At 40.0% G+C, this 15,309-nt stretch overlaps 1 protein-coding gene across 1 annotated transcript in view; it reads right to left on the bottom strand.

The window, feature by feature from the left end:
* The window catches only part of LOC138205833 (protein unc-13 homolog B-like), a 66,694-nt gene extending 51,642 nt beyond the window's left edge, over positions 1–15,052 (bottom strand). The window contains exons 1-2 of the mRNA XM_069162151.1: positions 14,877–15,052; positions 6,876–6,905 (exon numbers count right to left, since the gene is read on the bottom strand). Of these exons, the coding sequence (XP_069018252.1) occupies positions 6,876–6,905; positions 14,877–14,898 (52 nt within the window). The 5' untranslated portion in view covers positions 14,899–15,052. The remainder of the gene's footprint in view (positions 1–6,875; positions 6,906–14,876) is intronic.
* Between the last annotated feature and the right edge of the window lie 257 nt (positions 15,053–15,309).

Genomic DNA, 15,309 nt, shown 5'->3' with positions numbered 1-15,309 from the left:
GTCTGCACCAGCTGCCAGCGCTGGGTGGGGTATCGAGGGGGGATTAGACGGCCCGTGACACATCCACCAGCTTTACGTTTCCTGCAGTAGGGCAGGGGCGCGTCGACACGTGCATGCTGATGTGCTCAGTTTCGCTCGAGTCGTTACCAGTCCTGCACCAGCGGTGGTCCTCCCAACAACTCGCCCTTCTAGCGGAATGAATGTGGACCTCCCCGTCGCTGCACAGGGGCTGATCGAGGAGGACTAGAACACTGAAAGATGTGGCGTATGGGTTGTGACGGACTAAGGTGGAAAATATAGATAACATCTAAAAAAAATGCATTTGCTCGTCAATTAAAATTGCGATATCAGTGGATATTGTGATTCAGTACAGTTTTAGAATATTCAATGGCTTAAATGTATGTAGAGGAGATATATAAACATAAAGATATCCGTTTGTCATACCTTCCACAGTTAGGTATTTCTGGGGGATCGTTGCAATCAGAAACGCTTGATTTTGCAGCTGCTCTTCTCAAAAATAAGGAGGCAATCTGCAAAGGTTTTTTTTAATTTTTGTTGTTTTTGCAGGATAGTTGCAGTAATTGGCAAAAATTCCTTGTCAAGGAGTTGTTGTTTTTTATTAACTATTAATGAATGCAAAATGAGTCATATGTAATCTCTTCCAATGATAATAAGCACATTGCACTTTACAGAAAACTAGAAATATTTGAGCTTCCGTGTTTTGTTTATATATATTTTCTGAACTTAAAGGACCATGGATTCAAAGTCACACACAAATCCCTAAATCAAAAAAGTGATGGGGTTTTACAAAACAGACAGTCTATATTTGTAATAGAGAATACATGGGCCACATCTTCTAAAAAAAACAACAACAAACAAACAAGCAAGTGCTTTAAATGCCTTTTAAATACTTACTATAATTATTATTATCCAAAACAAAAAATAAGTGCGATATCTTACAATTGAAAGGCTGTATAAACTCATGCAACATAACACATGCTTGTATGATGAGACTGATGCTGGAAGGTTGGACAAAACAACAACTCCCATAAACCCTGTCACATGATTTTCTTGTTTTTTCTAGTCAACCAGCATGCAGTTTGTTTTGATGATGAGAGGAGAGGTTCAAGTTATTTTAGTTGATTAAGCAAGTTTTGTTTGAAAAGGCTGACTTTAGGGCGTAAAGCCTTCAACCAAGATTAAGATTAAGAAATTGTATTTATTATATATTGTATTATTTTGTAAGAATTTTGCCAAATTTCAAGATGCTGCAAATGCTGCAGTGATTGGTTGATTAGTTATTGTGATTCCTGGAAGGAATTGTTTTTGGCTGACAAATAAAGATACTTTATCACAATGACTTAACATTGCCTGAAAAGTCCAGAGATACTAAAGCGCCGTTGGTCTCCACACTTTTTATATCAGTAAGCATTGGCTAAATATTAGAAAACTATAATAGTATAATAATCTACAGCCATCAAATAATCTAAAGCCACCAAAATCGCCATAAGGTTGACTTAATATATTTTTAAAAGAGTTCCCCTTTTGATCCATTGGAAACAAAAACAAGGAATCAGCTGCTCCTCTTTCCACTGATCACCTGACCACACTAAAAAAATAAGCCTTTCCTGGTTACCCTAGAAACATACCGAAACATTTGCCCTGCCTTTAACATAGCAGACAGATAAGTAAACTAAACTCTTGACACAATGAGACAGTAAACAGCTGACACAGGAGGATTCGTACCACACTCCACTGACACATAACATGAATAAAGATACTTTAGGCTCCAAACCAAAGGGCTGTACCGAAAGAGAAGTCCTGACGTGACACTGAAAGCTCTGTCCATCCTACGATTACCGTGAGTGAAGGGACACAAACCTAATTAGTGCTTTGAGAGGACAGTCTCGACAAAACACAGGCATTATTATGAAGGAGCCTGAGGGGATGCTCAAACCGTTCCCTAATTAGATAGTCCATGCCTTGTGCCACACTTGAGGCCGGCTCCCATGAACAGGAGAGATGAGATAAGGGAAGAGGATGTATGGATTAGATAAGAGCCACTTAGTGGCTGTGGGCCCTTTACAGCAGGCGCTGTCCACTGTAAGGCTGATACAATCTGCACTGTTGAGGAGGAAGCAGCAATAACTGGCCGGAAAAAACACAAAGTATGTGTCTGCACACAAGTGCCAGACCAAAACCAATATTGCTGTTTGAGGATCATCAAAATCAAATGACAATATATAAATCAGTATTCTCGTTTTCTCTAAAGACATGACATAGACCTAATATCAACACCATAGCTAAACAGCAGACCAATATAAAAGCCTTTATTAGCTTAGTGATAATGGCGTGTTGGCTAATAAGTAACAACTGGACAAATAGATCTTCTTAAACAGGTTCCACATTTCAGTTGATGCTTTTAAGTCTCGATATCAAGCACTTCAAGTGAAGGAAATTTGGGAGACGTGTTGATGATTTAGTCTTTCAAATTCAATTCTTCAAGCTGAGGATTAAAGTAAAGCTGACTGTTACTATCCTACTTTATGATGATGTATTTTACTGGCAGGGCATAAAAAGATCTTCAGAAAGCTTTGTGGCTGAATAGTTCTGGAAATGGAAACTCATGGTAGACAAGGATAAAATGAAAAAAAGCACATTTCAGCCCGCAATCAGTTTTAAATGAGTATGTTGGTGTTTTAGTTCATTTAATAGTTTAATAATGTGAATAATAATTTTAAAGTTCGAAATTCTGGGTACAAAACTTTGTAAGTGTTTTCTGTCCTGTTTCAAACTAAGCTGTAACAATAATTGCATTGCAGAGAAATGTGAACATCTTTGGGAGTTCTTAAACTGAAACCAGTTTTAGCCATCAGTGGGGATAGGAGCTGTCACTAAAGCGATTTTTAATTGGGGCATTTTCCTCTGTATTACTTGAACAGAATCCTTATTATGTATGATTCATTCTTTTTTTTGTTTTGTTTTCCAAAACAAATTACAGTCTCTGTTTCATATTGCCCAGCGTAAACTGTTCCTGACGTACAAAGAAAGATTCTCTTTCTAATGGTACTTTATGACTAGAAACAGGTCTGGATTTACGTCAGACTGAAGGCCACTTTATTTTATTTTTTTTTAGTCATGAGTATTTAAGAAACTCGAGCTATGTCATGAGTTTTGTGTGGCTGATTTTATTTGTAGAGCAATGTTCTTTGTTTGCGATGTACTTATAGAGGTTTTGTTCTTGTTTAGGTCTGACAGATCTATCACCACTGTAACAATCTTATTGTGTTTCCTAAATTTATGTGAGCTCAGTTTAAAGAAACACACACACGCATGCGTGTTTGCGTGCACATATATTCTCTGCCTCCAACACGCACACATTTCCAGTGACATAACACAGCAGTCAGTGTGTTGTCAAGAGGAAGAATCAGATGAGGTGAATTCTGGGATGATGTTTTGCAGCTGCGTTCACTGCTGCTGCCTGTCAACCACCCACTCACCCCTGAGCCCTCAGTCAAATGTCTTCATTCATTATTGATTGATGATGACTTTTTTTTTTTTTTTTTTTAATAAATTAGTCAGGAAAACGCAGGCAGTTGGAAGGCTGACATTTCAAATTCAGACCACTCATCAATGTTGCATGCAACAGGAGACATAAACCTATTGGAGGCTTTTTCTACCCGTGCTGGGAACACCTCATGACAACTTCCTCCTTCAGCATTCACTGCACTGAACATGATGTAAACAATGGAACTTAGAAGTGTATTCTGGACGGCGGTAATAAAGAAGTTTGTTCTTCAAAAAAAAAAAAATAATAATACACACATACAGAGACTCACCATACACACGAAATCAGCAAATCAGTAACACACAGTCGTTAATTATCCAGGTTTCTGTGACAATCAGTGGAAGTAAGCCAGCTGGCCACTGGCCCATTCAAGGTTACCTTCAGTTCTACATGTAGATAATTCTCCAGAAACACCTTTGAGTCAGGGCTCCAAAATAAGGCCTAATGGCTGCAGGTGTGTGTGAAAGCACAACGCAAACACCCGTCTCACCCCAACCTTGTGTAAACTTTAAAGCCTCTTCCAATAAGCCACACGTTTCCCTCCCCGAGCAGCGCATGTCCGGAATACCACAAGGAAGAATGGAATGATAAATAACCTGTTCAGTAATTAGAACCTTAAACCTGAACAAACAGACAAAGAGCCAGCTGTAACTAAGCCTGTTCTTTCCTGCATTCTGCACAGAGTGGGCGGTACGGTGATGCATAGGCCATAAAATGCAGAAATCTGATCTCAAAATGCCACTTCTAGAGGTTAAGAGAAGATAAAGTGCAGAGCTGCACAGCATTATTATGCAGCTTTGATTCACAATCAATTGCATTTGCAGCACAACAAGACGATGTGCCATTTCATTACATTACATATCAGGCCCATTGCAGCTGCAAGATGGTAATCTGTCACCTCCACATTTATTGTAGCCTAAAGGTCTGGACAGCAAAAAATACAGCAAGGTACCCTAAAGTATACTGAAACTTTTTTTGTACAATTAGCCGATTTATTTTTTTAAACAATCAACTAATTCTCTGTTTTCCAATGGCTTCTTTCATGACTCTCATCCATCTATTGTTTATCCGATGCTGCCTTTAGGAGTTCTTAGTAAATACAGCACATTGAGTTGTGTTTGGAAGAGGAGGTTTTCGCTTGATGACATTTCTTTAAAGGCTAATGTACCGTTAGGGCTGTTATATCAATGTGTTAATAAGAATATCAAAGAGTGAAATGATGAAACTGATGTTTACACTGTTACACATGGCAGCAGAAAAGATCTCTTCATATCAACAAAATCTTAAATATTACATTTTGTTAGGTTTTGATTGCAATTTGCTTTGAGTCATTAATTAGAACCACAAACATTTGTAAAAAAAAAAAAAAAAAAAAAATACAAGTCAACAGAGCCAATTTGGGGCCAATACTAGTCATGATATTACACAGTAAACAAACTCCTGCTATTGATATATCGGCCTATACGCTGTATTTACAAAGGGATGGGTCAAAAAGTTGAGAGACGGCTTGTGTTGCATGTGAGCGGTTAGCAGCACCGTGACCTGCATAGAGCATGAAGAGCAGTCACCTTCTTAAAGTAACTATTCCAAGTTTCACGGCTTGATCAACATCAGCTCCGGAGTTACATGCCTTTTTGTGACCATTGGTCCGGCACATTGGCAATGTTTCTGTGGACCGGAAACTTGAGCAGAGCGTGCACAGAAGTTGCAGAAAGCTAAATCTGGTGAGTAAGCCATTAGGAATTTCATAATTATCAATCCAACCATCATCTATACCCACTTGATCACGTTTAGGGTCACAGGGCTGGAGCCTATACCAGCTGACTTTGGGGCAAAGGCCGGGTACACCCTGGACAGGTTGGGAAATGTAATTAATGAATTCATTCAACAGCTATCATAAAGAAAAAACAAATAGAACCAGTTCTAATTTACCCACGCTAATTCATGTACACAGTTGCTAAATTAGTTTGTCCAGTTTCATGTGCTAACTCAAACAAAACGTACACCAATTTGTCTACCAGCTAAATTTGTATCCCCTCCAAAATCTGACTGCAGAGTGCAGAGTGACCATCTCTGCAGAGCAGCAGACCACAAGCACTGTGAACAACCACAAACACAATATACAGAACATCATGATGTAAGCATGCCAACCTTAAAACAGGTAACATCCACGATAAACTGATGTCTAATAAATGTTGAAATTAAGACAGAAGAAACAACACAGAATCAGACCGGCTTTTTTCAGTCCGCTCTACAGTAGCATAGGCTGAACGAACTCATTTCTAGTTATTTACCGTATCAACATAACATGTGGTGTTCTAAATCTCTTGCAGGACTGCGCCTGACAAAATTCTTCTTTATAAAAAAATAAAAAAATAAATACAAAAAGAACGATGTTTCCACTTCGCCGCCTGGAGACAACTGGCTTAACTGAATTATCCCTGATGTTTGCTCTGGGCCAGGTGTCACGTGTTGTGTGGCCCAGAGGAGGGAGGAGGGCACGGGGAAGGCCTGCACACAGTCTCACAATCAAAATCCAACACCTCAGGGCGCCGAGGCCTCCAGACAACTGTGACGCGACGCAGGAACACTACGAAATGATTACGCTGCGCACCGGTGAAGAAGGATGGACCGAGAAAACTACGAGCTGAGCAAACGCAGAGACCTGTTGGGTAATTAACTTCGCACGGGTCAGTCAGGGATGGAGAACGAGGGTCAAAATACCAGCGGCACAATCAAATCTGAGGTGACTTTCTATCGGGGCTCCTGTCTGCTCTTGCCAGAAATGTCACGGGGCTTAAAGGTAGGCGTGAGCCTGAACACTAGAGGGATTTGGTTAGGTGGAGAGCGAAGGGATTTGGATTTAGCAGCTAGCAATCTAAGCTCACCTGTGGACGGCCTGGCGGGGAAGGACACAGGATTACATAATGAGGAAGTCAACACTGGGTTTCAGTGACTTGCCAGAATTTACAGGATTGACCAACTACATGGGAGCGTGTGGAAAATTTCAAAAAGCATTTACAAGAAAGCTTTTAAGTTTTGAAGTGTCACGTGAACTGTGTAGAAGTCTGAGGGTCTTTATCATTGGGTTACTGAGTTACCAACAGCTCCACACTGACTTGTCGAAAAACAACATCAACAATCCCGCAAATTCCCTGGAATTTGAGTCTGTGCAGATGTACAGCCTCCAAATTCAAGTGTGTGTGTTTCATATGTTTGGACAATGGGAGAGTGTTTGACCAGAGTGAACAATTACAAGATATAATAACTTAAGGTTTATGAATAAAGAGAAAAAAAAAGAGCTTACCTGGTGGTCCCTTGAGCTTGGCTTTCTTCACTGCAACACACAAACAAACAATAATTAGGCCGCTTAAAAGCATTTAAATTTATAATCTACAAATATGTAATGTTTGTTCGTGAGACTCTTCTAAGGCAACGGACGCAAGTAAAAGTGATTTTTAAAAAAAAATGTTATTCAAATCCTATCTATGTTATTTAAAGTCAGAAATGCCAACACAGCTAAACAAGAAAAATAAACAAAATCTCGTGTCACTGAAGCCTCTCAGATTCATCAATATGCAGAGAACTGAATCATGAGTTAGTGTGACTCGTGACACCTGAATCACACAAACACATCATGTTGCCTTCAGCGAGGACACTCGATGTGCAGCTCGATCAAAATGGATGAGCCGTTTGTTTTGATGAGCCGCTTTGGGTCAAAATGTCATTAAGAAAACAAAAGACAACATATAAATGCGCGAGATGAATTTTCACACCATGCTGCCTGATCAGGTGGCTATATTAAGAAAAAAACAACACGACATAATGTAAATGACCTCGTTTCCATTTCCCAGTTACTTTTTTTTTGTCCCTTTTACTCCTCCATATTAAGTATTACAGAGTGTAACCTTTCCTAGAGCTTTAGGTTTAAATAGATAGAGACTGTTTCCATGAACTTTTGCAACGCAATCGTGATGCATATGCTTACACAGCTGCATCACAAAAAACACAAGGTGGACTGAGGCAGACGGGTGTTAAGACACAAAACAAACAAACAAACAAACAAACAAATAAGGATGCCATTTCCTGCAATCTGTAAAAAAAAAAAAAAAAAATATATATATATATATATATATATATATTTACGGTGGAAAAACCACTTGCTGCTGTGTTTTGATCTAATATTAAAACGAACATCGTTAGCCCCTTGATGCATCTATACAATAACATGTATGGGATTGTGAAGCGCTTTGGGAGGGATTAATTGTGATTGCGGTGGCAGGGTTATGTGTTCAGGCATATAACCTGCTAAACCTCTGCAGCCTGGTATGGCAGATGGGCAGGATGGGGATGATGGAGGCACAAATGAGGCTTTCATATTTTCATGTGACATCCCGTCTTCTCTCTGTGCACATTAAAGCAACTGTGAAGTTTTTATTTGTTTTCCCCTCTGTCTCCTGTCATTTAATCATCCTTAATTATGAGAATTAAAACACAAAAAGGAAATGGTTGTATGTATGTAGCATTCAAGTAGTATTTGTTGATTAGAAATAGTACAGTAAGATTAAAAATTAATATTAATCTATATCAATGGAGCCCCATGTGTCAAATTTAATAGCTCTAACTACATATGAAAGGACTAAAACTCAGAAAACCAGTTATTCCAGTAACAAAGGGGGAAACACATTTGTTTCCATAAAAGGGGAGGGAAGGGGAAGAAAAAGTGTTTCCTGTCTTGTACATACATCCGTGAGAAACGGAAAAGGATAAGTGGAAATGTTAAGAGAAAGCAGCAGTGAGATTTTTGTTTGACTTTCCACAAAGGCAAATGAGCTGGCACAGAGGCCTTATGTCCTAATTTGCATGACATTATTTAGGACTGTACCACAGTCGCAGAGCAAGAGGGCAATAAACCAGGAAGCCGTTATGGTGGAAACTGATGCTTATCATTATCTGCTTGTAGCGTTAGGGGCCATTTAGCTTAGTATTTGTCAGGGACAGTTGGCCAATTACCAACCTACTGTTTTCTTTTTCCTTTATTTTCACAGTATGTATACTTTGCTTCTGAAAATACTTCAACTTGTTTCAAATATATTTATTTGGAACAACTGTGCTTTTTCTGTAAAATACCACTGGATCAAACAAACTAGTAGGAAGTCATGCAGGTAACAAAGTTATTCTACAAAGATACAAAATACAATAAAATCATATTTATATAGTGTAAAAAAAAATGCATTGTTTTTGTATTTAACATGCAGCCCTATTAAAAATCAACTTATTTTCCTATAACTATAAACATTTGTAGTTAAATGACAAAGGTGTTTGTGGATGTCTCATAGCCCCTGAACACGTGGTTTTAATTCTAAACTTCTTTAGTATAAGAGCACATACGCATGTCCAATAAAACAACAATTAACAGAGAGTTTAGCTGTCAAACATTCATTTAATCTGCTCTGACAGCAGCCAGCGTCTGTGTGTGGTTTGATCAAATCTGGTTGGCTCCATGAGCAACAAATCCCACAACTGTCAACTGATTCAGTTTCAAATATAACTAAATCCTGATCGGTGTGCAAATGGTCCCCCACACATGTCAAAACTGCTAGAAAAGCGCAGTGAAAACTGTGCGAGGAGGGAAAACCCTGACGTTCCAAAAACAGGACGTCATAAGTGTAAGGTCAGCCAGAAAGTAGGACCAGGAAGTGACACCAGAATCTACTCCGGCTGGAAGCGGTGGCGTACTTCCGCTTTGTGCTGGCTGTTGGATCTGATCAGGCGGAGCCAGTGTGAGCGGGAGAGAGAGCAACAGATGGCCAGGGGATTACTCCTACAATCTCTAAGCGCTATCTCTGCCTCTTTCTCCCATAATTCCACTACTCTGCAGCTCGCCACACTCACCCACTCGGCCTGCAGCGGCTCCGGCCCCTTCAGTCCTGCTGGGCTCTGCTCTGTCCTCCTTTAGACAGATATTTCCTTGTAATACCTCTTCGACCGCCGATCCCGCTGCAGAGCCAAAGTCAGCCGAGCAGACTCAAAGCAAACAGCCCCGATGCAGTCGTGACAACTAGTGCGATGTACTTGTGTGGTCTTAATCCGATGTGGTTTGAATGATGAGTGTGTGTGTGCGATAACAGAGAATGGGAGGTAAAAACAAATATCGCTGTATGTCTACAGAAGAAACGGCACGCAAAAGGCGCGATGATGCATGAAACAGGCTCCACATCCTGTGGACGCTGCTCAGCTGGCAGTAAAACAGAGATATCAGTAGGAGGCACAGAGCCAGTTCACCAGCAACATACAAGTAGCTTTTACCTCAGGTGCACTTATAAATTCATGAATCAATCAATCAGCAGAAATTCAATCCACGTTGATTTCAATAACTATTTAATCTCGGGAAAATAACAGAAACTTCCTGTGTCTCTAATATTTGGACTCTCTCCATTTATCTGTATGTGATGTGATATCAAATACCAGTCCAATACTTTACTAAAGAATAAAGATGCATCCGCAGGCATTGAGGCATCTGTAATTTCTGTCTAATTTTGATTATGCTGATTGTAAATTTGGTGTGCTGCTCTGTTTCGTAAAGTCGACATTGTTTGAATGTTCTTCCGTTCTTCCTGAAGTTTCTACCATTTGTTTTCACGTTAGAGCGGTGTATTTAAGGATAGAGGGCGTCGTATGCTGTACAGATTGTAAAGTCGGCCTCCCCTCGAGGCGGATTTGTCTTTTTTATATGAGCCGATATAAATGAAACTGACTTACCTTGATTGGGCAGACATTAATGTAATGTAGCCCACATTTGCCTGCTATTAAGAAAATCGACTGTTAAATGTTACACATCCCAACACCCTCCAGCACGGTTTGGTTGTTGTCTGCCTCCTCACATTCAAATGACCTCCAGAATGATTTCTAATCTGAGCACCGCTCAGCAAGGCACTGCATGACGCACTGAGAGGATGGACAGCAGAGTAAAATGTTGCCATCAAACCTGTCCGCAACCGCTTTCCTCATGAACTTGTGGGAGACCATAAAACTCTCTTAAGGCCGAGACCAAAAGTCGCCACAAAAGCTTTCTTTAGAAGCTCTTACAGACTCTTCCTCTGTCCAAACAGTAAACATCTGTCTAACAACTACTCGTCTCAGATGTTGATAGATATTGTGTGACTTCATTTATCACGTGTTCACCTTCAATACTGCAGCACGGTGGTGTCCATGTGAGCCATGTCAAGCCTGCCCTGATCCACAGCAAGAGTAACCCCCTCCCCCCCCACACATGTCCACTTGTAAGGGCAACCACTTATCTGTTGTGTAAAGACATCGCCATGGAGATGAAGCATCTCGACTAGCAATAAATAGGCAACACTGTCAAGCTGTGCTATCAAAGGATGAGTCACATCGTCAGCTAATCACTCAAACCCCTGCCCAAGGACCCTCTACCGTGTTATCTATTGGCTGCATAACTCCTACCGGCTTTAATTTCACTAATCAATAAATGGACAGTCTGAAAGCTCTACAGTGAAAGTCCCCATTTAGTACAATAACTCTTGATTGCCGAAGTCATTGAGATGAACTTTCTCAAGGAAGCGGCACCAAACTGAGTTTCTTCGTTGTGACCTTTTCCCTGCCGGGAGCTGTTCTCCCTCTCAGCTTGGTGTATCGACCAATCATTCGTCTGTTTTTACTGAAAAATATATATATTTTTTTTTTGTGGAAGGCACAGACAGGTTTGAGCAGAATGTCTTTTGTTCCCCACACATCCAAAAGTTTTTGGCTTCCTGCTGTGGGATAACTCTTTTTTTTTGTTTTAGCAAAATAGTGACAAAAGGTTGAAATTGCCAATTCATAATGAAATATCTGCAGTGATTTTTGTGCAATCTCTGTCAAGTTTTCATACAACATTGAAATGGTTGATGTACAATAAATAGCAGGGTCTCTTTTAGTGGTTTATTGTGGAGACACCATACCTAGCCTGGTATAAAGTGCCTCTCCATAACATCATTATTTTAAAGAATGTAATATTGCCATATTAAACAACAGGGACAATGAGCCTGCATTTCATGAGTGAGCGAGGTTAAAGGTTAAATTTGAGTGACTGATCAATCGAGTAGATTGAATATTTACTTCTCAGTATTTAATCACAGTTCAAGTTGGAAAACGTAGCGACACCGAGTTGAATCAGTGACAATCAGCTTCTAATGTGCGAGAACAAACTCGGACACGAGGAAGTAAGATAATTCAATGACACGTTTATGCTTCATCGTCAGGAAGAATTCCTGCTCTGCATCTGCACAGTTTGAGAAGAGGCCGTCATTACTCAACGGTGACCTGTATACATCTGCAAAAGCACTAAAGGAACTGATGACAGCAGGTGTTTGCTTGATTGCGCAATCACACGGTGGTGGGATCTGAGGAATATTTGAACAGTATTACATGAGGATGTGATGAGACGTGAGGCATGAAGTCCTGACCGCCTCTTCCGTCATATTCACAAGATAAATGTAAAACTAAACGTGTTTCATGCAGCGCCAGGAACAAAATGCACGATAAGGATTTCTAGCAGATATAATTTGGAGGTTTTAAGATCAGACCGAGGCTGTGCGTGTAAATCCGGTCCGCCTACAGGTTCGATTTCCAGAAATGCTCACGATATCAAAAACAGTGTGTACCATTTGATCGAAACACAATCGCTGGGCTGCATAACTCAGCGTTTCAGCAACAACATTGAGATGTGTGCGTGTGCAATAGTCACACGGCAGGACGTGCGATGTTAACTAAGGTAAATTATCTCAAACACATCATCCTCCAACTTTTCGGGCTACTTGACACAAAAGGAAAACTTGACTTCCTGATACAATGTTAGTTGTTTGGATTTAAGGGTTCTTGGATACACAGAGTTTGGCCCTGCGTGTCAAAATATAAATACATTTGTCCCAATATCGTGCAGCCCTACTGGCAGATAAAATCATACTGGTAATAATATAGAGGAAATAAAAACAGAATACTCGGACTAATGGCTGCCAGGTAAGTCATCTGTCCACTGTCTCCTTCATCAACAAGCCTCATGGATGCCAACTTCAAGACGAATATTGTTTTCGGTAAGCAGGCAGAGAACAAGAGGGGGATTTTCAACTTAAAGTTCCCTCTGATCTCTTCTTACCGACCAACGTTTGAAGTTCACTCTCCAAATGCTATCTGATATTTCACACAACATTTCTCTAAGTGATAGCATAAATTTCGCACAGTGCCATAAAGCAGGTGCCCGTACACGGTAATCAAACCACCGGAACAAGTACAATAGTTCAGAGATTGGAGTGACAAGTATAAATCCACTGCTATTATGGGATCATGTTATTTAATACAGGCATTGAAATACTGATCTTTCTTTCACATATAAGCACACGGTGCATCTTAGTCTTTGAAACAATATTTCAATATTAAAGGGCTACAACACTTCGGTTATTGTTTTGGTCAGGATTAACCTTCATTTGACAGAGAAAACAAACATTTGTTGCCTATCTAGAAAGTTACACACTTTCCATTTCTCCATTACGTTTTGTGAGAATGGAAACCTTAAGACTGACTTGTACTGGGTTTTTGAGGCCGATACCAATATCGATGTTAAGGAGGAAAAAAAATTCTGATATGGGCCAATATTCTTCATATTTATACCAGTGTATGCAGTATGCACCCCCATGTTTCGCAACAATCCCTCAAATATGGTTATCAAACACTTCTGACACTTGTGACAGAGATATACTGGAGGCAGGATATTTTACAGTTTCTTGTCCACAAAAAGAGCGATTTCTAATTTACCCCTCTGATCTTTTTCGGAGTTATGTTTCGTAAAAAAAAATGCTTTTATATTGGTTAATATCAGCCAACATATAGGTTTATACAGACAGTGTATCTGTGATAGGCCAATATCAGCTGATGAAATCAGCCAGCCAATATATCAGTCTGGCTCTAAAACTTCTTACATTTTTTTTTAAGTCTTTCAGCAAGTGACATTTCAAATTCCCCCAAAAAATTTTACGTTAAAAAACAAACAAACAAACATCCAAAATTATTGTATTCAAAGTATTCTAGTATGCATGGCTCTGTCATTACAGATGTAAAGCCCTGCAAGCCCTTTAAGCTTGCGGGGTGTTTCTTTACCCCCCCCTCCACCCCACTCCACACACACACACACACACACACACACACACACACTCCCTTGGCAGCACCATACCAAATTGCTGGGCATCAGTCATGTTGTCACAGAATTGGATATTACATAATGTGTTTTGCTGCGGTGGATGATGTTACAGCAGGATTCTCCATTTTTTAATTTTTTTTTATTTCCGTGTTAACCCACCCCAGCTGATTTAACCTCAGTCTTGCTGTTGCTGAAAAGTGTCCATGTAGAGAGAACCATAACGTTATTTCTAAATGGGTTATGAATTGTATAAGTTCATAATTACTATAATTTGGACCCCTAAAGATTTTGTTACTTTTTGTTTCATTTTATCCATTACAATTTTGTTTTTGTTTGTCGATGAGAAGACAATACTTACCCAATAATAAACACTTATTTTTTTTTATCACAGAAACAAAAGAAAAAGTATAACACTGAGGGGACAGTAGCGTGGGCATTTCCTCATCCACTGAATTTAACAGTGAGGATCCCTGGGGACCCTGGGGAGGGCTCTTAGCACTAGTTTAAACACTGGTAACAGTTTTATTCATTAATAAACTAACCAAGTTTTAAGCTAAACTTTTGGTGATTTTGTTAATAATTCAAGTGTTAACTCGCAAAACAATCATATTTACACTTTGACAAGCTATGTATCGTCTTTCTAGCTTTAATTCTGAAGTGGGATCATCTTAAAGACATTTCAAATTAATCTTAGGGCTGCTGTTTATTCCTGTTTTTGTTATATCTCAAAGTCAACAAAACCCACAGATCAGAGGTTGCTCTGTGAGGATGAAACAGCTGGTATGGTTCGGGCGCCTCGCTCCAACAACAACAAAAAAAGGTATCGGCTGTCAAATCATATAATGTAATGGAAAGCATCACCTAACATGAATTTGTTTTTGTTTTGTTTATTCTTATGAAGAGTAGCCTACGGGTTTCTAAAAAAGATAAAATCAGGACGGGACAAACTACTTTTTTTTTTTTTCCTGCTGCTAGAAAACCTGTTCTGTCGGATTGCATTGACGTTATCAGACTTAATTCCGCAAACTCGACACCTAATTCGAACAAACGAGCGATAAATGTCGTCTCAAACCGTGTAAAGTTCAAAAATAAAAAAAATAAAATACAACTTACCTCTGACACACAGTAACGACATGGCAAAGCGCTTCTGGCGACGAGTTTCACTCAGTTCTTGTGGTGCAGGCTCTCAGCGGAGATTTGCAGCTTGAGGTAACATTAAAACATCCATGAACATACTTCTTCAAAGCGCTGAGAGGCTCCTCGTCGGTGTTTACAGGTGGTCTACTGATGCCGGATTTGGGCAGAGAGCAGCAGCTCCCCGCCACGGCCACGCCATTATTAAAACTGGTATTACAGGTTTTCGGACTGACGGACACCCACCAGAGGACTGACAGGGGGGGGGGGGGGGGAAGCGCAAGTCCAGTCACCTGTTACTGGCGTTTGATCTGACCAATGAGAGTGCAGGTCTGCACCGAAGGGCGGAGCCTTCTAAAGAAATCCCACCAATCGCATAAAGGCACAAGTTAGAGGAGGACGCAGGTGACGC

The sequence above is a fragment of the Embiotoca jacksoni genome, unplaced genomic scaffold (assembly GCF_022577435.1).
Source record: "Embiotoca jacksoni isolate LCO1_2020_lvr unplaced genomic scaffold, fEmbJac1.0.p SCAF_10, whole genome shotgun sequence".
NCBI classification, from domain to species: Eukaryota; Metazoa; Chordata; class Actinopteri; family Embiotocidae; genus Embiotoca; species Embiotoca jacksoni.
The sequence above is the reverse complement of the archived record's forward strand: the minus strand, read 5'-3'. Positions and strand labels throughout refer to the sequence as shown.